Source organism: Mugil cephalus, chromosome 1, assembly GCF_022458985.1.
Source record: "Mugil cephalus isolate CIBA_MC_2020 chromosome 1, CIBA_Mcephalus_1.1, whole genome shotgun sequence".
Classification (NCBI taxonomy): domain Eukaryota; kingdom Metazoa; phylum Chordata; class Actinopteri; order Mugiliformes; family Mugilidae; genus Mugil; species Mugil cephalus.
In genome coordinates this window covers 10927991-10951227 of record NC_061770.1, presented here as the reverse complement: position 1 = coordinate 10951227, position 23237 = coordinate 10927991, and the positions used below count along the sequence as shown (strand labels likewise).

At 44.1% G+C, this 23237-nt stretch overlaps 1 protein-coding gene across 2 annotated transcripts; it reads left to right on the top strand.

Moving 5' to 3' along the window:
- The first annotated feature begins 1445 nt into the window (after positions 1-1445).
- Positions 1446-23195, top strand: LOC125023862 (fibulin-2-like). 2 transcript variants are annotated; one of them, XM_047611406.1, is made up of 17 exons: positions 1446-1512; positions 3398-4722; positions 10586-10700; positions 11020-11149; positions 12591-12792; positions 13443-13661; positions 14364-14456; positions 14938-15039; positions 15767-15898; positions 18020-18157; positions 19397-19537; positions 19663-19791; positions 20342-20467; positions 20821-20937; positions 21029-21157; positions 21553-21676; positions 21882-23195. In XM_047611406.1, exons 2-17 carry the CDS (start codon positions 3459-3461, stop codon positions 22237-22239), a joined length of 3519 nt encoding a protein of 1172 aa, XP_047467362.1. In that variant the 5' UTR covers positions 1446-1512; positions 3398-3458; the 3' UTR covers positions 22240-23195. The 2 variants fall into 2 exon arrangements, with proteins under 2 accessions (XP_047467362.1, XP_047467353.1); XM_047611397.1 differs by having other exon boundaries at positions 3398-4794.
- Positions 23196-23237: the final 42 nt, after the last annotated feature.

Sequence of the window (23237 nt, the reverse complement as noted above, 5' to 3'; positions counted from 1 at the left end):
CTGCCTGCAACATGAGGAAATCTCTCTAGAGTGTGAGGGCCTCCAGTGTTTTAAATTTAAAGGGTATGAAGCATTTAGGGCTTACTTTTCCTTTTTTTTTCTACATCACTTATTCATTTTATATGTCGAAACAGCTGGAAGTGTTGTGACTTGTGGTGTGGCAATTACCAGATCAGTCCAGAATATTTCGACAGACATAGTACTGCATGTGGCCACAGGTAGTATTTATGTTGTCTTTGTCATCTGTAGAGAAGGGACTTATATATAACTCTCATATTACTGGTGTTGATGTGTCTCGCATTGGTACATTGTTGCTCAGCTGTGTTAGACTCCACGACATTACTGGACTGCACAGGGGAGTGGCAACGACCTCCCAGAGGGACAGCCAGCCCCACAGCCGCTTACTCATGTCTCCAGGTTAAATAATGATCACATGAGCAGGTCGCTTGAGGGATGAACTTAAGTTCAGTGGTCCTTGTATATGTTTCTCTTGTACTACCAGGTAGAGGTCAGAGTGAGATAAGATTTACCAATGATCCAAAAATCAACAATACTTAATGTCATTAGTAAGTTGTTTATGACAGTCTAGCTTCGATTCAAAGATGCTCACAAGTCATGAATAAATAGTGTTTTTAGCAGAACTGTGAATTAGATGAGATTTCCTTCAACCAAGGCAGACATTTAAGAGAACCCATGGGGTCCTGATTAAGTGTGACCTGTGCAGCTGTGTCTGCATTTGATAATGATGAAGAGAGAAAACGAATAAAGGGGCAACTGGCTCATCTCTGTCGCGATTAGTCAAGGGAGACCCCTGAAACAAAGTGACCACTGGCCCTGCTGGCCTTTGTGTCTGCCTGATCTCTCCATTCAGTTTTTGTCTACATTTATCCTCAGTGGTGACTTGGTGACCCAAAACTACTAAATAAAGATAAAAGATATAATTCACTTTTTAGGCCAGTTCTTTGTATAGTACATCAAATTTGGGCCATTAGAGCTGTAATACAGTTAGCCTCTCCAAAACGCTGTGGAAAAAAGATCACAGACAACATGTGATCTCTAATCATGCTTGTACATATTGATTTCTGAGTGAGGTTTGTTTACATCTCAAGGAGTAAACAGATGAAGATCAGTCACCAAACTGGATGCTTCAACCTTTTAGGTTAATTGGGAACGGGTCAGTGATTTTTATTCTGACATTTTCATTAGTGGCAGTTATTATTCATATACAGTTAGCATTAGAGGCTCCTACAGACTATTAACAATGTATCCTGACTAAATGAAAACACATCTTCTCCGCTGGAGGCTCACTGTGCAGTCATTTGGGATGAATTGTAGAGCGGAAAATGAACCAGATATAATTTCAGGAAAAGTTGGACATAATTCTATGAAAGTTTGTCCCGCCCACCCACTAAAAAAGGGAGCGGAGGCGCTCCCAAGTCGGTGTCAGGGCATTAACTTTACGCACAAGTTCCCCTCCGACGCGCACCAGCACTGTACGATCAGGAACGCGAGGTATGTTGCTTTTATAAATAAAACTTTCCGCATCACTGCACAAATTGACCGAACAAATACCGAATACCGAACAAAGCTTATTGATTTCTACTTGATAGATCTCACGGGGCATAAATAAGCTTCTATTATAAGCGATGCGCGGTGACAAGTCATATTTGTGGTCAGTGTTAGTCTGAGACAACATTTAGGTCTTTTTTTTGAAGTGCTTAATTTCTAACTCTGCTGCTCAGTCACCTCTAAGAATGATTTGTTATTTATTCCTTTATTTATTTGGGGGGTTTGAAACGATTTCGAAGCATATATAGCGCAGATTTGAAAGCACAGACATTTTCTAATTAATCGACAGCCACCGATATATTTGTGACATATCCGAGTTTACTTGTGCGTAAAATAAGGAGACGCGCGAAAACAGTGTCTCCACGTGTTATGTGCATGCGCGTGTCACAGTGAGTATAATGATAATAAATGTCAGTTTTTGGCGTCTGTAATGCACATGGATATAGTCTCCTCAGTGATATTCTTTTTCATTGAGATCAAACAGGAATTTAAAGGTACAGCCAGAAGAGGTTCTTGTTTAAACCATCAGATTTCTATATCACCCAGTGGCCCTTTTCTATGTCGGATTTTCTCTTTCACTTACCACTACTGCTGCAGGCAGGTAGAGTTTGGTTTCTGGTGCCTTAGGACTGAGTCCAGTACTGTTCAGGCACTATAGCAGTGGGCCGTGTGCCTGTTAAAAACTCCAAGGATCTGGTAAAATAATTTTGTACCCACAGCACACAAAGACATCATTGATTCTCTAAATGGAACGCAGTTTGTATTTTTTGTGATTTTGCCCAAAGTTTAAAGGGAGGCAGAGCAACATGTGTTACATTTGTTCTCATGCCCCATAGACTGTTATGACATCTATATTTAATGTCATTACTTTTGAATGGATATGGAAATCCTTCCCTTTTGCTGACAGTTGGAAGCATTCACATAAAATAACTAACGTACAATTAAGCTTAAAAGTCAAGGCTAAGCATGTATGCTTCCAAGAACCTGTGTGTTTGCCGGAGAAAAGGTCATCTTAAAGCTTGCAATATCCTTTGCTTTTCGTAGCAGCTCCTCCTTTTGGTGGGAATCTGTTCCAAGGACGAGAAGTCTGGGACAAGTGTGATAACAATATAAGCTTTGGAGAGACCACCGCAGACATTAGTTGGAGATATTTCAGCAGGAAATGTCTGAAGACAAGTATGTCACTCAGAATGTTTGCAGGCTGATCTTCAGTTTTGAAACAAATCTTCTTAGTGGGAAATGTCACTTGAGTATTTTGGCACGGAGGCAAGACGCGAGGAAAACAGGAAAAGCAAAATAGAAAACACCTGGTATTCCGTATGCTCACTGATTTGAAGTCACATCACTTACTCACAGGATCAGGACTGACACACTCTGCGCTTTGTCTCTGTGTGCTGTGAAAGGAAAATCCGGGCAAATGTGTTTGCTGAAAAAGTTTGGGCTTCTCCATAAATTGATCAACTCAGATAAGCTGTTCTCTGCAGAGAAAATAAAAACATTCAGCACAGTGTTTTCATCTGGTAAACTATGGCATTGTCATAGAAGGGAGGATTTGTTATTTCAGCACTGTTTTTTCAACAACTGAGACATTTCGTTGGGTTATTTTTGTACATAGTCCCCCCCCCCCCCGACAACCATGTGCCAAAGGAGTAGACATGGAAAAATGCACATTTGGCAGGTGGTCAAATTACAGCAGACGGATTATTATGTTAAAATCACAAAACTATGAAAACAAACTGTAAATTACAGAATACTGATAGTTATCAGTCTGAATCCAAAACAACTTTCTGATTATACATTTCTCGTTAACCACTGTTTCTATTTGCAGGCTAAAAGAGGTGAAATCCCTTCTCATTTGGAATCCAAATACTTTAAGGAACTTGAGCAAGATGAACATTCAAAGTGGAATATTATTTTTATGTTTCATAATTCTGGGCATGGACGACTGTCTGAGCCAGAGAGACTGCACAGGCGTGGACTGTCCCGTCCTGCAGAACTGCCTTGAAACAGTTTTGGAGAAAGGAGCTTGCTGTCCCAAGTGTACACAAAAGGGCTGCACCTGTGAGGGCTACCAGTACTACGACTGCGTCCAAGCGGGCTTCCAAAAAGGGAAAGTCCCAGAAGGGGAGTCTTACTTTGTGGATTTCGGAAGCACTGAATGCTCTTGTCCCCAGGGAGGAGGGAGAATAAGCTGCCAATTTATTCCGTGCCCTGAAATTTCCCCCAACTGTATTGATATTTTACAACCTGCAGATGGATGTGTGCAGTGTGGGCGAATTGGCTGTACCCATGGCAACAAGAAGTATGATGCGGGACACACCTTTCAGATAGACCAGTGCCAGGTTTGCCATTGTCCAAATGAAGGTGGAAAGTTAATGTGCTCTCCTATCCCTGGCTGTGACCTCCGCAGTGCTAATAAGCCCATGAGGGTAGTAACCACTGAGAACAACAACCCTTTGACAGACAACAGCCGACAAACAAGCCCTGTAGAACCATTTTCCAAGCTGCCACTGGGAAACACTCTACCACTGTATAAGCAGGACCCACCCAGATTTGGCACGGAGGATTATGACTACACTCTGGCAGGGCCGACGTCTTCCACCATTCAAAACCTGGCCCAACCACTGGAATCTACTACAATCCCACCAGCTAACCCAGAGTCAAGCTCTATTACCTCCGGCTCTCATGATGACAAGAGACATGAGCTGAGAGGAAAAAGCTCCAGTCCAGAAAGGAGTGGTGAGGCTGAGGTTACACGTAACATGGATCCAAACAGTATAGGGACTCAAAACAAAACATCACCATTAATAGCAACCACCGCCACACATGGAGACGCCACAGAGCACCGCAGGCCAAGACAGGAAACTGGAGAAAGGAGGCATAATGGTGGTAGAAGCAGGGTGGTGCAGGAGACCTTGAAAGACACAGCACACAACACACGAGCCAACGCAGGGGTCACGAACTCGGGTCAGCATAAACACAGCCAGAGTGACCGTACCAGGCATCATAGCAGCTCCCATTCTGTCAACCATAAGGCACAAGAAAAGGTGTCGGTGGAGCACAGGCAGTCGCCTGGTGAAGAGGAGCAGGGTTCATATCCTACGGTCCAGTTCAGTCCCACGAGCAGACCTCCAGTCAGGATGAGAGAAGAAGGTGAGGAACCTCAAAGACAATCTCAAACCCTGCACAACTACCGGCCTCAGGATGTGGAGCGAGACACAGAAGGTAACAATAAAAAGTTTAGCGACAAGTAGCCTTGACCTTTTATAAACACTGACCTCCTTTGCTCTTTTGCATTTCAAATAAATCTGAGACACAAAATGTTCCTATAGGGCCAACATCAAAACACATGATTATATGCTGATATACTGATAGGAAATCTTCCTTTTCCTTCTCTCACATCTTGCCATTTCAGAAGAAATTCATAATCACTCTATTCGAGCTGGTAGGGTTCCGAAAAAAAAACAATAGTTGGTGCATGGTCTGTTTTCCCGAGATAGCATTTATCTCCCTAACGCAAAAGAAAAAAACGACTGCATCAAGCATGTATTCATTTTCATGCATTAAAATTGAGAGAATGCTATGTTTCTTCCTCCAGAGGTCTGTAAAGAGCGATGGCCACTTGATTATGCTTCTAATGCATTTGATGATATCCTGTAAGAGCAGCAGAAATTGTCATTTTTCCCCATACTCCGCTCCACTGAGAGCGCTCCCCCCGCCTAAACCCTTCATGCCATTATCAGCATATTTATAATGCACATATATCAGATCAGCTACTCTTTAGAGCATATATTGTTGGCCACTTTGCTGCAGGGAGCAGATAACAAGGTGAGTGGCTGCACTGAAAAAACAGGGGAAAAAAAGAAATACACAGACAAGGCCCTGGTAGCACTAGAGGGCCGTCACATCATGTCTTATGACCAAATGTGAGACAACAATCTTAATCTCATGAAATACAACAGAATAATCCAAACTGGTGTTGTAGGCGCCATTCTTTTTTTCTCATCTTCTATAACACTCACACACGCCTATGACCAATCGCCAACGAACCTAACGAGCCCACTGAGTGATTTTATTCAGATTCAAGACAACCTAACAAGATGTGCCACTCTTTATGGCTTTGTTGCACATGGCTAGTGTGTTGAATAATACATATGGATGACAAGAATTTCATCCTTTTAACCACTTTGCTGACGAAATTGCTGAATAAAATGGCGTGAGTCTGGGATAACCCTTTCTTATTAGGGGTGTTTTGTCCGGCCAACCGCAATCTGGTAGTTTACTTGCTTTACAAGACTACGACTTTTGTTGAGGCCTGTCAAGACCTTCTTGTCCTTTCAGCACCTGGCCCCTTTAGGTATGTGTACTGTATGCATGTAGGAGGTCTGTCTGCGGCAAGAGGCACCTGTGAAGGTGAAGGAAAGCTAGAGAATGCTGATACAGAAAATGTTTTATTTATTTGGGATAAAAATCTGAAGAGACATCCTCAAAGGTTTTCCGCACTAAAGTGAACTATGTTTGCAGGATGCACTAACACTGAGCGTTAACCGGACAGGACTGGAGTGGACTGGACTTCCATACTGGTGACATGTTAATGCACAGGAAAACAGGAAAAACCCGGCCGATAAGGGGCCGTGACTAATGCCTGCTATCAGTGCCATTACCAGAGGATGCCAGAGTTATTTGGGCAGGAAAAGAGAAAGCATGAATAACAAGCACAGTGACTTTTTTTTCCTCTAAACATAAACGGGCTGCCTTAGCTGCGGAACACGGCCCGAGAGATTTCGCTTTGTTTAGTCAATAAGTCCTGCACATTTTGCCCCCTTTCCTTTCCAGTCTGGTGAAGCGCGTGCTGAGAAAGGGGGATGTGATTGTTTAGGAATTCTGATGCTTGGCTGACCTGGTATAGGATTTCTTGGGGGTTGTACCTGAGAACCATGATACCCATGTGATGAATGAGGCCAGTGTTATGGCGTGATTGCCAGACGCTACTCAGTGCTCCCTCATGAGCCAGTGTGATTACCGATCTCCCGTGAGGCCGCTGGCTTCTCTTCCTAGTAATCACCTTATTTGAAGCTCACCTCTGCACATTCTCGTCTCGGCAACTCCCCCTCCCACTCTGCCCAACACCTACCAGGGCGTTGGAGGCAGATAAGTTGATAAAAACGCATGGCTGAAGGGAAGAAAATCTGCGGTGGGGTGAAATAAAGTGGAGAAGCGCTTATTTTTGTCAACAACACTGTCACAACACGCTGCATGTGGGAGTGGGCTGAGCAGATGTATAATTTTCCTTAGGATGAAAAGGAGGGTGAATTCCAGAGCAGCCCGTGCGAGAGTCGGTTCCTGCCGAAGCGCTGCTGCAAAGATCAGTTTGAAGAAGAAAGTTCTCCCTTCGTGTGCGCGCGCTTCATCTAGGATGCCTTCCAGGTCGTTTCCCGTAATTTTGGTGGGTTTCCCGTCCTCAACATCTCCTTACTGAAAAACCGCCTCATCCACAGGTCACCCGCGCTTATAAATAAAAGCCCACATCTGCTCCAGATGCAGAAAACCGCTCATAAAAGACACCCGCAGCATAAGTAGAGAGAGATTGGTGATAAATTGCGAAACAATAATAGATCTGCCTGTTTTGCTCATCTGCAGTAACATATAGGCAGAGTTGGAGTGCTGTAGTACTGCAGTGTTATTGCCCCCATATTAAACTCCTTATTTACGCTCCACTCACAGAATCCAGATGCAGAAAATATTCACTTCTAATGGGACTGAAAACTACCAATGAGGTAATTTCTGAGTGTTATTTTTATCTATCAGGTCTACAATCGGGATTTGGATGGATTTCCTCTGGTAAGAAGTTAGCAGATTTCCTGTGTTCTGGTTCGTGAGCATACCTTGGACTACGTATAAGGCAAAATAAGGGAAATGGCAAATGGGAAGCAGGTTCAGATTACACGTCTGTGGAAAAAATGTTTTGACCGGGACACGCAGTGGAATATATTTAGACCAATTTAATATGCTAAACAGGTCAGATCCAGATGTTGTTTTGCTAAAAGTGGCTAATAATTTCGTGGACGTGTGTTATCTTTAAGAAACACAAGCCATAAGACTGAATAATTCATTGCACCATTAGCGTTAAATCCTGAACAGTGCGTGTGTATTATTAGTGTTGCCCTCAAGGAGTTGTGATTGGATTAGAGGTCACTGTGTGGAACCGTCATCCAACTGTATATCCCTTGTTAAGACTACAAAACGACAGATCACACGATTGTTGGCTCTCAAATGAAGGTAAAAGCTGTCAGTAATTGAAACCTGAATTGACTGTTTTGGAAATGAAGTCATGGTGCTAGAAGGAGAGACCACCCTGTTACGTCACAGCCAGCTGTTCTTGGACAGTGATTATGTGTTTCAAAGGACATGACATCTCTGCAGGCATTCACGATGATGGTGGGGAGAACATAGTGTCACCTCCTCCCGAGCCCAACGCTCAGGCCCGCACACATATGAACACACACACACGAACACGGACATGCTTTCAAGCTTACAGCATTAATCATCTGGTTAGTTCAGCCCCATGACTTTGTGCTTGTCGCCGACCTTTTGGCACGAGCTGTTATTCGCAGTACTGCTCCTGCTCTCTCCAGCACACCTGTAAGGTAAATCACTGCCAAATCCGCTAAAGAAAAGACCCACGAGCCTTGATTTGTAGCAGAGCACTACTGCTTCATGACACCTCCAGACATGTTGAGAGTTGTCCTTTTTGGTTGTTATTCTAGCTCTGTGTTTTCAGAGGGTGTGATGTCACCAGTTCTGGAGATGGACAAGAGCAAAAGCATCTGGTGTTAATGTTTGTCTAATGGATGGATAAAATGACAGGCCTGGAAGGGAGAGATGCTCCTCGGCCACCTTTAAAACATACCCCTTGGATCTGTATCGTGGAAGCACAGTAAATCAAGTCAAGTTAATTATTACGCAGCTGAAATGGAATAAGTTGCTGTGCGGGTTTAATTAGAAGGACCGTCAAAGAGAAAGGAAGAGACCTGGTCGAGTCAGATAGAGCCTCGCCTTAAATAGTTCATCACTGCTTTCGTCGCCGGTAGCTATTTTGATGGAAGAGAAAATCGGTTGGAAACGTGATCTTGACATATTTTAACTCAATATACATCCCACAATCTGGACGGATGCGCGCAGCAACTTTGCGCTTGTTCGTGACAAGTGAAGAGATTCCACCTGGAGAAAATGAATGGGAGGACATAGAAAGAGGGCGAATAATTATGTCTTTTAATATACATTCACACGGCTTCAAAGGGACTTGTTTAACTGCACAGTTGGCTCATGCACTGTATCAAAGAGCTGCAGTGCCTTTCAAGGTTTAGATTTTTCTCATATCCAGACCTTTAAATTATGCAGCCACTCGCTCTGTTCTGAGTAATCGCCTTGGTCTTGTTATATAGGTATGCCAAGGAGAGGTATTTACACAGAAGTAAGCGGATGTGGAAGTTGAAAGTGGTCTTGCACACTCACATATATCGGTGCTTAGCGTCACCTGTTGAGAATTGCAATATGATTTTTTTCTTTTGGTGAACTCATGTAAGCATTACGCTGTAACAGAAGATGCTGCGAGATCGCAATGAAAGCTTTTCGGTGGGTTCCTGTATCATATCTTTGCCGTTTTATTGTAGGTATAATAATCTTTCACTATTGTCCAGAAGGATTTATGGATTGGCATGAAATCTTGTACGGTCATCCTCGTTTCCTAGAACATAGGTCTTCAACAAGGGGTCCACGAACCCTAGGGGATCCGCACACAATTTTAAATTCATTCATTTAATTTATTATTTAATTATCTTTCTTTATTTCTTTCTACATACACATTAACATGAATCCAACATATTTTAGTAAACAGATAAATGAGGCAGATTATTTATTATTTTTCAGTCAACACTCCCACACAGGGCGCCACACTACACCTGTCAATCTAAGCTCCTGTAAACAGTAAGCTCCGCTCCTGTCGCTGTTCAGCCAATCACGAGGCCTTGCACACTGATTCTGAACCTATTCAGTCCCCAGGTAAAATCTCAGGGCACGCTGCATTATTAGCAGAAGAGAAGCTAACAGTGCTGTGATCGTTTTGTCACTTGAACAAAAAATAGAAACAAAAAATGAATATTTGAACCTGTGTATTATTTGAATAGCTTAATATTGAATGCAGAATGATAATAATAATATATAGTTATAATTTGCACTAGGTTGAGTTTAATATATAACACATATAGTAGGTAGGGGGTCCCTACTTAATCTCTCCATCAGTTCGGGGTCCTTGGCCTGAAAAAACGTTAAAGACCCTGCCCTAGAAGATGTGGGGCAGCATTGCCATGTAAAATTAAATAAACACAACTAGAAACATATTTAATTGAATGGTAGAAAGAAAGTTACCAGTGAAAACACATCAGTGGGAAAAAAAGCTGTCCACCGAATGAATGTTTTTATGATCCTGTGCGGTGTGACTGACTGGGGAGAAGTGGGTGTCGTGAGTCGTGTCTTGTACAGTAGTGGAAGGGCCTTAAATCACGGCTGGAATGCACTGACCTCTTATTGAAGAAACACATTTTCCCTGTAAACTGGATAATGTGTTTTTGCTCTGTCTCCTCCTCTGACCCAGTTTGAAATGAGGGGCTAATGTGTTTTGCTCTGGTCCAGCTGTGATTAACCAGGATGTAAGAAAAAAAGGGCAATTTTACTCTGAAGGTAATTTTATAGACTCTTGGGTTTTACTTTACCGTTAAAATGAGTCATAGTCCTCAAAAAAACAAACAAACAAAAAAGAAAAACACACGTGTTGTTCTCAGTGTGCGGTTACCAAAATCTGTGACAAGTAGAAGGTGTAATTAGTTGAAGTTTCGGCTCATTGATGTGATTTTCAAAGAGTAAAGGGTAAAAAAAACTCTCATCCAACTGGATTCCTTTGAAACACTGGCTGCACTGAATGTGTTAAATCTGGATCTGTTCTCCTGTTTCATTACAGTGTCTTCCAAGGAGCTGGTGAAGACCTGCTGTGAGACAGGGGAGAAATGGGCTTCAACTAATGGTCACTGCAACAACATGGAGCCACCCACAAAAGACAGGCGCTCCGTATGCAGGTAGGGCTGTTATCTGGCACCCTTCACTGGACTTATCGTCGTGGGGGAATTTTAAGATCAGACTAAATGTCAAAATATAATCAAGCGCCACATTTTAGTGATGTAAAGGGCTTTCACGTTGGACCCATCCCATTTGAAAATGCTGAATGCTCCTGCATGAAATTATGAAGATTTTCATTTCACACTGTAAGTCCAACACTTTGGCAACACTCATGGGAAGAACTGCTGTTGCTGTTAGGCCAGAGTTGCGATCAAAAAAAAAAAAAAAAAAAAAAAACACTCCTGAAGTCGTTTTCTCATGTGTTCCTTTCCTTGCCAGGACTGCCCAACAGCAGTGCTGCCTCGGTTCCCTCAGAGAAAGCCGTTGCTCGGCTGGAATTAGTGCAGCCAGAGGAGGAAGAACGTGTGAAGAGGATGCCAGCAATAAATGCGGGATTGATTCCTACAAGGCAAGTATCTGTGACCGAGGACCGTGGCAAAGGCCAAACACAGTTCACTGGGCTTTGAAATTGTAAATTTCTAATTAAAACAAATTAATACAGTCTGCAGTGTTTGAGCAACTATATCCGAGAGGTCCTCTGAGGGTTGCTGCTCTGGTGCCAATTCCCACTTATTTAATTATCCTATTTAATTTGGACTAAACGATTTAGGGCCCTGAGATTCCCACAGCCCTACAAGGCACCGCTATCTTCAAAGCGGACCTCAGCAGTTGGAAATGTCAAATGTCAATGGTTTGGCCTCTGAAATTGTGGATTAATAATTGACACGGAGGAACAGTAGTAGTGGTCCATTACAGCGGCCACTTAGTGTCCGATCCTGGTGACAACGGTGCAACGATCGTGTTTGTCTACATCCCCAAAGCCACCTGACCTGTGTCAAAGGAATCCAACTCTTGAGCAGCTATGGCGCAGTACAGCTGTTACATATTGGCTTCCACCTCATTTCTCACAGGGACCCCAATGGTTTTAGGGATATTATGCTATCTACAACCATGCTACATTGCAACCGTCATAACTTCAGTTTTTATGTTTCAACACGCTCCCATGCAATCTCAGTGGTGATCTCGCTGAGAGGTGCAGGCAAGCGGAGTAAGAGGAGAGTAAGCAGAGAGCTGCCCTACACTCAACCTTGTACCTAGTGAAGTTGAAGAGCTGGTAGCTCTGTGAATTAGTTTCTCACAGCAGCCACGAAGCATCTCTAAGGCTGATGTCAACAGTTCTCGTATATGAGCGCACTTTGACCTGATCTCAAGTTTTAAGGGATCTCCAAAGTGATAGAAATCCATCCTGAGGGGAGCACGAATTCTGTGAATTTCAGCATAATCCACCCTTTAGTTGATGAGACTTCACTTCACTCACAAATAACCTCACGGCGCCAGAAGAGGAAAAGTCTAGGGATCACTACAGTTGGAAGGACTTATCCTCGGCGAGCCAAGAATGAATGAACAAAATGTGTATACCCTGTGAAATTTATTAGCAATCTATCCAGTTTTTGTTTAGATATTTTGCTAATGAACAACTCACAATGTCGCCAGAGGAAAGATTAGGACCTCACCAAAATCAGTTGACTCATCCTCTGAGGGCTATCATGTCAAGAAAAGATTATAGTAATTAAATAGCTGTTCAAATATTATAACCTGGACCAAAGTAGAGGACCGACAGACCAACCCCACAGGGCCGCATTACCTAGTGGCTAAATGCAAACTGTACACATAGTAAGGACTGTGCAATTATGGTGATTTTCATATAAAATCTCAAAAGAAATAAAGAATAAAACCAAACACTGCCACCGGTCATAGCTCTTTATCATGTCAACACTGATATAATTGCTGATGTTGCATTTTATTTGCACTGTTGAGCGTTTTGCTCTTTACATATGCGTTAACTGCAGGAGTGCTGCGACTGCTGCTCTCTCGGGCTCCAGTTCCGTCGGGAGGGACACAGCTGCGAGGCCCACCAGTACCTGGGTTTCCACTGCAGACACATCTTTATGACTTGCTGCGAGGGAGAGGAGGGGAGGACCGCGGATCAAAGCGTCTGGAACACAGTCAGAGAGAGGCCTGCGTTTGACCCGACCCCACCCCCCAGAAGAGGTATTGTCAACGACACAATTGCACAATCTTGAAATACATGTTTCAGGAAAAGTGTGTCATTAGGTGGAATGCGCTGACGGAGAAACATGCTACATCAAATTTTTTTTTGAACTTGCTGTTAAATGGAAAGACTCTTGGAAGATATTGCAACAGTGCTGAAAATAACTCAGCTTACTGGCGTCCCAGGAGGAAGTACAACAACCCTGGTCACTGAATCCTAAGAAGAGACGTGTCAGTCATGTCTGGCACTGTTTTCACTTCTCTTCCAGTTAAGCCCTCTGATGTTGGACGTTGTCCTGCATTCATTTTGTTCCTGCTGCTACAAGGTGGAAAAAAAACTCCCAGAGCTCATATCAAATTCATCTTGAACCAACATCTTTGAACCCTAATCTGCCTTCAAGGCGACCATTTAGCTCATGAGAGTTTGTGCATCTCGCCACGCCGCGTGTGTGTTTTTACAAAAACCAATCTTATGATGGGCGTTGCTAACTTGTTGAGGATGTGAATGATGTGGTATGTGGCAGTGGTTGATGCTGCGCACTTCGCCCTGTAGAAATAAACATTGCAATGAATAAAAAAAGGCAAAGAAATCCTCCTTATCTAGATGCACAAATTTAAAAGCTAAGAACCGCTCTCTCCTTGTGCCGTAGTGTCCGACAGCCCGTACCCCAAGGAGGCTTTCTCCATTGGTGAGAGGCGGGATGGAGAGAACGCAGTGGAGCGTCACGTCGAGGTGGAGGACATGGACGAGTGCCTGATATACGGGGGCAACATCTGCCACCACAGATGTGTCAACACGCCGGGCTCTTACCGATGCGAATGCTTCCCTGGATATGTGCTGCAAGACGACGCTTCCACTTGTGCACAAGGTAGAGTGAAGGCCATCAATTTTAGTGAGGCAAAAAGTGTAATCAGACGTCTCCAGCAAAGCCGGCGCACAAGAAAATCACTCCGTGTGCCATTTAGTCTTTGAACCGTCATTTTCAAGTCTGCGTGTGCGTCAGAAAGGCCCCATTTGTCTACACGTTCTCTGTGTATTACGTTCCCATTTGAGTTCCTTCCTGTCTGCCAGCCCTGATAGTGCCTAATAATAATTATCATTCTATTCATACACTTACATCCCTTTCCTGGACTGACAGCAACCCTCAACTAGTGACGTTTTAGTTGTTATCACAAAGCACTTTCGCTGGAGAGAGGGAGAGAGCGAAAAAAAAAGGTCTGCTCATACGTACAGTCAGGAAGGAGTTTCTGGTGATTCTGTGGAGCGCACCAGACGTTAATCAGCAGCGGCTTTTAGCAACACAAGCCTGTCTCAACAGGATGCTAATGCCGGAGCTCTCAGCAAATTACAGTGAGAGATGGGGCTCACTAATAAAAGCAAATGTTTGTCTGCAGGCAATGTTTTTTCCTGTCTCACCTCCATCGGTGTTACAACTTTCATCTGCAGCCACTGGCCTCAAATCGCTCATGTTGCACAAGGTCTCTAACTAAGGCCGCTGTAGAAGGAGAGGCAGAATTCATGATTACAGTTATTCGCCGCTCCTGTGCTGATTTCCTTCATGTGTGTGCAGAGGCCCCGGACGAGGAGAACGGACTGACGGAGGTTGGCAGAGACGCGGCGGAGCCCACCTCGAGGTCCCCAGTCCCACTCGACCCCTGCGAAGGTTAGAAATGCGCATCTCAGTCACACAGTGTCTCACAGTGAGCTCTTCCGTCTATCCTTAATCCTCTTAATCAGTGACTGGAACATGCCGCATGGTTATGCTGAGTGTGTTTAGAAACCAGCGCTTGCTGCCATAGACTGACGTTTTTATTATTTCACACTCAGTCTTTCCATGAAATGTAATTGCACTTCAGATGTCAAACACAAGCAGTCTTCTGGCATCAGTTCTCCCTATCATGATCTGTGTGGGGCAGCACTCTGTTGCTCTTGTTTAGTTTCCATGACACCAGGGTGGAGGTCCAACACACTGTGAGCCAAAAGTAGGAAATACAGTATGACCAGGTCAAGGATGAACCTGGAGAGAGAGGAAAGCTGCTCTGCCACACATATACAACTAAAAAGCATCCTTGCCATTTCTGCCTAAATACTGCTGTGCGTAGCAGTATTTTTCATTTGACCTGACCACACAGAATTATTTTCAGGAAACGGCTTTTGCGACCAACAGTGCACCCCAGTGGGCGGAAGGCCGCAGTGCTCCTGTTTCCCGGGATACTCTCTACAAGCCGACGGTCGCTCCTGTGAAGGTAAGGAGCGGAAATTTAGCGGTAATGCACAAGCCATGCTCTTTGCAGCACACCAGTGAAGCATGCAGACATTTTGTGTTTACAATAGAAGTGAAAAATGACACAGCCTTGAATTTAGTCTTCCTTTTCTGCCAATGGAGGTGGTTTCCAGTTGAGTTGAGTTTCTTGGCAACGCTGCCTGCCCCTGATCTGTCTCCTTCTCTCATCAGCGCCTCTTTATTGTCAGAGGCACTACAGCTCTAATCCGCCCGAGCAACACACTGAAAGAAAAACACACATATAGTGTAAGCAGGAGAGGCTTCTCCAGCCTTGGCCCAACTATCAATGCGTCATGACAACTTATACTACCAACTGACCAACTTATCATAAATACTGAGTGTTTTATCATGAGGACAATCATCTACTGATCTGTGTCCAAGCTGTCCATCTGGACACACATTTTTAAGTTAAAGCATGACTGCTGGTCTGTCACTGGCTTGAACAGCAGCAAGCTATGACAAAGAGAGCGACTCAGTGGGGTGACAAATTTCTCATTGTGTGGATTTTACACCCAGTGACCCTGCTCCTCAGCTCTCTTCTAGAGGATGGTCAGACCTGTCTCTTTAATCCGCCTCTAGCCGCAGACTGTTACACACAATCTGACTTGATCATTTTTCCTAATCATTGTTTTTGTCCGCTGCTTGTTGTTTTTTGGCTTTGTCCCGACTCCTCCCTGTCCGACGCGCAGACGTAAACGAGTGTTTGTCCGCACGGCCCTGTGAGCTGAATGAGCGCTGCCTGAACACTGCAGGGAGCTACGTCTGTCAGAGGCCGATCACCTGTCCCCCTGGATACCAGATCAACAGTGACATTTGTGAAGGTACGCTACACCTTATCAGCGTTAAGCAGCATCAAAGCATCCACTTCCTGCCTCAGTGAACATGCTGCAAGGGAGTACTTGCGCTGCTGCGTGTTCACAATGTAAGGAAAATGCTTTGTTCAGGCACAATCACAATTTTCCACCCATGAGAGAAAGTATTAAATTGCTTTTTTTAATTCTTCACATTAAGTAATTTTAAGCGAGACAAGAAGGAATAGTAAGTAATATTTCTCCTGAGATGTTTTTTTCCCCCTTTAGTTTCTTGTGTGCTGTTAACTCCATGAAGAGCTGCCTGGCTTCTCTTTGTGGGCGGTGTCCCGCTTTGCGATGCAACAGTAAACCTCCCAACATGTCTCATTATTTCCATGGACCATAAACTGGTCTTGGTGATAAAGCAGCAACATTGTTCGGGAAGAAGCACCTTAATTTAAGATGTGATGCTACAACTCCGGCTGGTAGCTGCAGAAGCATTTCTGTGGCTTGATCCAGAGAAACTGATCCACGCTCCTTGTCCTTAAAGGATGCTCAATCAGGCCAAATGAGCATTTAACTAGAAAGTCTGTTTAACGTGTGCGCCCCCACACACTTGCCACTTAAGATCATTGGCATAAGTGAGTGGTGGTTGTGTGAAATAACGCCTTTGCGCTTCCTATTCCCACTTCAGCTCTCACCAAGCGACTGTAAGGAAAAGCTCCCTTTGCTTCCTCTCACAAATGAAACAAAGTCACCACTTAAACAGAAACTCAATTGTTTTCCTCTCTCATCTATGACTCATCTGAGGGGGGAAATTAATTGTGCAATGCTGCAGCAGAACTCGCTGCCTGTCATGGTGTTTGGAAATCATTGGTTCCCATCTCTTCTTGGTAATTCAGTCTAAACAGAAAGCACATGTGTCATACACACATTGTTGATATCAGGGCATATTGTTCATTCTGGACACAACAGTTGATAAAGCAGACTTTGACACATAAATGAGAATTTTAGCTTTTTTAAAAAAAAAATGTATTACAGTGTAAACATGGTTTATTTATATAGCATTATACTCTATAGTGTTAATTTACCAGAATATAAATAACAGTAGGTGAAAAACAGGGGTTCTTAAATAGCCCACAGCTGATCCAGCACATGACGGAAAACATGACAGCTCTTGATGACACTGCAAAAAGCTGCTGAATGATGCCATTTTTTTCTGCTTTACACAAAGCCCCACTCTATTAATAATGCACAAAAGGGCTGGGACGCAGAAAATAGCAGCCAGCAGTTGGAACGGGTTAAACCCTCAGAAGCGGTAGCAAATGGACTCTTTGACCTTTCTAGGATCTTTGAACCCTTCTGCTTTCGCTGGAAGAGAAGTCGCTGCCAATCTCTCACACATTTATCCCGCTGCCTGGTTTTCCTCCCCCTGTCTCCGCCTGTGTCAGGCTAACTCAGCCTCTTGCCGACTCTGCCAGTTTTGTGTCGGGAGTGCGATGCTCAATCACTGTATCCGCTGTTTAGAGACCTACCCTATATCCACGGGGCTGCCTGCCAGAGCTGCGTTAGGCTTCCTTCATACAGCAATTACGGTGGTGAAACACTGCAAACCCGCTTGAAAACACAAGCCACAAATGCATTATTCACATACGCACACGCCATATGCACCAGATTTTGCGAGCTTTTGAGATTGTTATTCCCTCCGTGGCAACAGATGTGGAGGGCTGACTGACAGGAGGAAAATCCCTAAGTAGACAGGTGTTAGAGGACTCTGGGGGAATACATTGCAGCGCTCCCCACACACACTCTTCACAGGAAGACTGATGCTGCTTTGACTCATTAGATGTATTCATCGAGTTGAAATAATAAGCTGTCACTCAGACGTTTTACTCCCTGTAACAAGATGGATTACCATAGATAAGGCTCCTAATTTGTGATGCAACTCTTTTACTCTTGGTTAACCTCAGGAGTATTGGCCAGGAGAGCGTTATTATAGAGGAGCGGCAGTTCATAAAAAGAAACACGGAATCTGCCGTTTAACCACAGTGCCACTCGGTGGTAAAAAAGTGACATTACACATTCAAATGGGCCTTATTTGTGACGAACCCTTCAGTCCTCTATAATTGATGTACTTATTTTCTCCTCTAGACATCGATGAGTGCATGCAGGGCAGTCATAACTGTGAAGTAGGCTTTGAGTGTGTTAACACCGAGGGCTCGTTCTGGTGCGACCCGAAACCTCGCTGCCCGGTGGGTTTCAACCAGGACGCACAGGGAAACTGCATAGGTAAGAGACACCATGTAGGTATTTTTTTCTCATTCTTGACTAGTTAAACTAATAAATGATCGCGTTTGAGTTATAACTCCAAGTTCTTTGTATTCTCATTATTATTGATGTAGTAGTAACAATATAAATCAAGATAGAGTACAACATTTGACACAGATCTATCTGTCTATCTATCTATCTATCTATCTATCTATCTATCTATCTATCTATCTATCTATCTATCTATCTATCTATCTATCTATCTATCTATCTATCTATCTAGCCCCATTATTTCTTAATTTATTCCCTCTTTAGCTTCAAATTAGAACTAATTTGAACTAATACAAAGATATTTATAGATTTCCATAACTATTTGTCCTGGTGAGGGTCACAGAGCTCGCACAAAGAGACACACACCTCTACGGCTGTGCGGGTTCAAACCTTCAGACCTTCTCGCTGTGGTAACGAGTCTCAGTTTAAAGGATGAATGAATGGATGGAGGTTTCAAATAATTGTAAATGTAGCCAATTAAAGAGGTAAACATATATAAAATGTTTGGCTCGATCTGGACTGTGCAGATGAAACCCTTCCTTCAGACATGTTCTAACAGCTCAAATGAAACCAGAGATAAGTCTATGACCAACTCATCTATTGAGCATCTTTGCCCCAATTTCCATAAAACTCAGCTCTGTTGTTGTTTTTGGAGTTTCCTTATCTCGTTCCCGAACCGATGAGTTCACCAGGGCAAATACACAAAGAGAAATTTCCCACCGGGTGAATCATTGTCTGTGAAGATACACCACGGTGCACCACGCAGGTGAATCAGCAGGGGTGCAGTGACAGAGGGGTTAAATGCCACACAGACTGGAGATCAGAGACGCTGCTGTTAGGGGCTACAGAGGGGTGGATAAAAGCCAATCCTCCGTCCTCCTCCAGTACAAACTGATGCTGTGGAATTAGCCCCCAGGGGCAGGAACTGGGGCATGTTGAGGCAGCAGACACCACTATAAAAGGAGTGCAAAAGAAATGCTCTGAGAGAAAAACGAAGAAAACTGAGAAAATGTCAGACACACACACACGCACGCACACAATAAAGTCATCCAGGGGAATGCAACTGTGTGATTTGTGTTTGCTTTGATATCAACACAGTGTGGCTAAAGAGCTGCGCTGTGGTCTCTCTGTGCCTTTGGGGCTTTCCTCTCCTTCTACCTTCCTTCACCTTAATCTCACTCAGCCCTTCCATCCTTGTCTCTGTACCAGACGTTGATGAGTGTGGCACTTTGACCCAGCCGTGCAGCCCAGGATTTAACTGCCTCAACACGGTGGGATCCTACGTGTGCAACAGGAAGATAATTTGTAGCCGCGGCTATCATGCCAACACTGATGGATCCAGATGTGTTGGTAAGGTTTATCACTAAAGACAGAAGATCTAGAAATAGAAAGATGATAACAAGAAATGTTCATGTTTGATCCTCATCCTCATGTCACCGCCTTCTCCATCTTTACAATCTACGTGCGTCTTGCAGATGTGGATGAATGTCAGAGCAGCCTGCATCAGTGTGGAGAGGGCCAGCTGTGTCGAAATTTACCTGGTTCCTACCGCTGTGAATGTCAGACGGGCTATCAGTATGACTCATTCAGGAGGATGTGCGTAGGTATGCTGGACATCAAACATTTCATGCGGACACTTTTATGGTTTCGGTCCTTCCAGTTTCCTTCTCATTCTGTTGCTCTCGGCCACTCCTCTTCTTTGTCTTCCCACTGCGCTGATCCTGTTTATTATTCTGTGGTGGGAGAGCTGCTGCTGTTTCCAGCCTGTGCTGCTGGCTCCCGCAGTCACCACAGGGGCTACCGATCACGTCTCCTGCTGCAGAGGACTCTGCTCTGCCCCCGCCGCCGCTGCTGCTGCTGCTACTGCTGCTGCTGTTCTCTCTGTTTGGAACTCACTGTGTTGTGACTCTCATAATAATGGACACCGCTAAAGTGTTTAGACTATCAGCAGACAGATGGTCCCTTGACATCACACCACTCTCATTGACAGGCACACAAACATGCACAGGCATGCACACGTACGCAGTTGCGGAGGACGGCAAACCTGCCCATGCTGGCTTGCACACATGGGTGCAAACACACAAACCAGACGCACGCTTATCGAGGTATGATGATGATGACGATGATGATGTTGCCTCCTCTTCTTCTTCTCAGATGTGAACGAGTGCTGGCGCTACCCAGGCCGTCTGTGTGCCCAGACCTGTGAGAACACCCTGGGCTCCTACAAATGCTCGTGCACCTCTGGTTTCCGCTTATCTGGCGATGGCAAGAACTGCGAAGGTGTGTTTGTGTTAACGTTGATGGGTGTGTGCGTGTGCATCGGAGTGTGCATGCTGATGCAAGCCGTCCCATGTTTTTGTGTGTTTGTCCATGGGAATATGTGCGTGCGTTGGGCTCGTGGGTGCTCATGAACGGCGCAGGTTACGGGACTGACCACCGCGCAGCGTGCTGCAGAGGCGCGATGACGGTTACATGCGTTCGTGCTGTATATCATGCCATGCCTGCAAGCAGGAACCAGTCAAGGCATAATTAGCTTAATAACGACAACTTGTTTATATGTTGGGATAAAAACAGAGGAACTGCTTTGATCGAACGCTTTATGACAGTAATGAATTCTAACCTCTAATCTCCAGATGTGAATGAGTGTCTGGCCAGCCCATGCAGCCAGGAGTGTGCCAACATCTATGGTTCCTATCAGTGCTACTGCAGACAGGGCTACTATCTGAGGGAGGATGGGCACACCTGTGAAGGTAGGGCACGTTCCACTACACACCACAAAAAACAAAAACAAACAAACTCTGAAGTTTAATTTCTCGTAATTCGCCCTCCTTTGTCACACAGACATCGACGAGTGTTCCCAGAGCATCGGCCACCTGTGCACATACAAGTGCGTGAACGTTCCAGGCAGCTACCAGTGCGCTTGTCCCGAATATGGATACACCATGTCTCCAAATGGACGATCCTGCCGAGGTGAACACCCCTCACTGAGCAAAACAATAGACATCGACACGCACACTCACTGTACTCCAGGTGCTCTGGTGCAAGTGCGCTTCACTGAGTCTTGAAATTGATTTTAAACATGGCCCGGCACCCATTTAACTCTTCACTGAGCGTCTAGTAATGGCCCCGCGCAGATTAATATAATTGGTACTTTTACAGTGGCTCAGCGCGGTAATTACACACTCTATAAAACTTTACTGGCCCGAAAATCTTGTCATGCTAATTTGAATGTTTTGCTCGAGCAGTCTTTTTTTCCCCCCCACACAAGGAGGCTTTTCTTCAAAGTTCTATCATCCCATGACTAATGCACATTTCCCCCTCTCCAGGCAATAAACAGCTCCTTGTGTATTAATTGTGTGTTTTAGATATCGATGAGTGCACCACAGGGGCCCACAACTGCTCTCTAGCCGAAACCTGCTACAACATCCAGGGAGGGTTTCGCTGCCTTTCTCTGAGCTGTCCGGCAAACTACCGCAAAGTGTCCGACACGTGAGTTGAAACTTTAAAAACCTTTTTCACCTCCAGAGATGGTTTATTATTCATATGAATAATTATTTGAGGGATCTTGTTTTTTCAATGAAATCAATAAATAAATTTGGACTAGTAAATCAGCTTGAAAAATGTGTTTTCCCACTATTATTATAAATTAAGTATTCGTATATATACAAATGCCCTTCCTTGGTTTCTTTAAAAGGCGCTGTGAGCGGATCAGCTGCCCCAACTACCTTGAATGCCAAAACTCTCCCCTGAGAATCACCTACTACTACCTCAGCTTCCAGTCCAACATCGTCATCCCCGCTCAGATCTTCCGCATCGGGCCCTCTCCCGCCTACTCGGGGGACAACGTCATCGTCACCATCACGCAGGGAAACGAGGAAAGCTACTTCAGCACCAGGAAGCTGAATGCCTACACGGGGGCTGTGTACTTGCACCGACAGGTTCAGGGGCCAAGGGATTTCCTAATCACCGTGGAGATGAAGCTATGGAGGCAGGGGACGTTTACCACTTTCCAGGCCAAGATCTACGTCTTCATCACGGCCAACTCTCTCTAACGGCCCGAGCTGTGCTGGCCGAGGGCCAACAGGGACCTCAAGCGGTTCATGAGGACTTTTCATATCACTGTCTAACAATGCCTGTCACGAGGGGCTTGAGTAGATAATCTCGCTTTTGTCCAGTTGAAGTTATTATTAAAGAGGCTATCTGTTCTGTGTCACTTTCTGTTTTTACTGTGATTGCATGGAAACAATAACCTTAAGTCTGTTTTTCTAACATGGGCAGATTACATATTCTCAATTTTAATTTTAATTGAGTTTAAAATAATATATTTGAGAATACAAAGATCTTTAGGACACCACATTTGAAACTTTTTGCCATTGTACTGTTTATCATAAGTTGGGGTGAGTAAAACATAACAATGAGGACGATGAGCTTCTCAGCTTTTATATATCTCAGTTTTCTGCGCATCCTTAAGATATTCATTTTTAAGTGGATGGAAACTGTCCTGTTCCGTATGTCCTGTCTTCTTTACCCACGTACTGCTGCTTTTTATTTTGTCTTAAAACTAATTTAATGTTACTCTAAATGATGTGTTTTTGTATCCTTCTAATGACATATTACACAACAGATGTATCATATTTCTACACTAGATTCATAAGCCTCAAAGTATTTTAGTAAAATATTTAAAAACAACAACAGCAACACCAGTGTGTTTTGGTGAGTTTGAGTTCATTTTATCTGGGTTGTGTTTAATCATTCTGTCATTTTCACTTTCTTCGCAAACTTTTGTTTATGCACCCCTCCTCTCTAACCCTCTGTATACGGTGAACCTTATTTCCCGGCAAATATTTAATCCATTCTTGTCGGGGCATGCCACACGGTAAATATCCATTCCTACCTGTTCACACCTTGCTATGAGCGTCATCCGTCATCAGACACATTTTATGATTGCTTATAAACGAAACGGTCATGTAACGTGTTTGATATTGGAAATAAAAGTGTTTGTAGGCTTCTTCTTTTTTTCTTTTTTTTGTAATTAATGTGTACTTTGGCG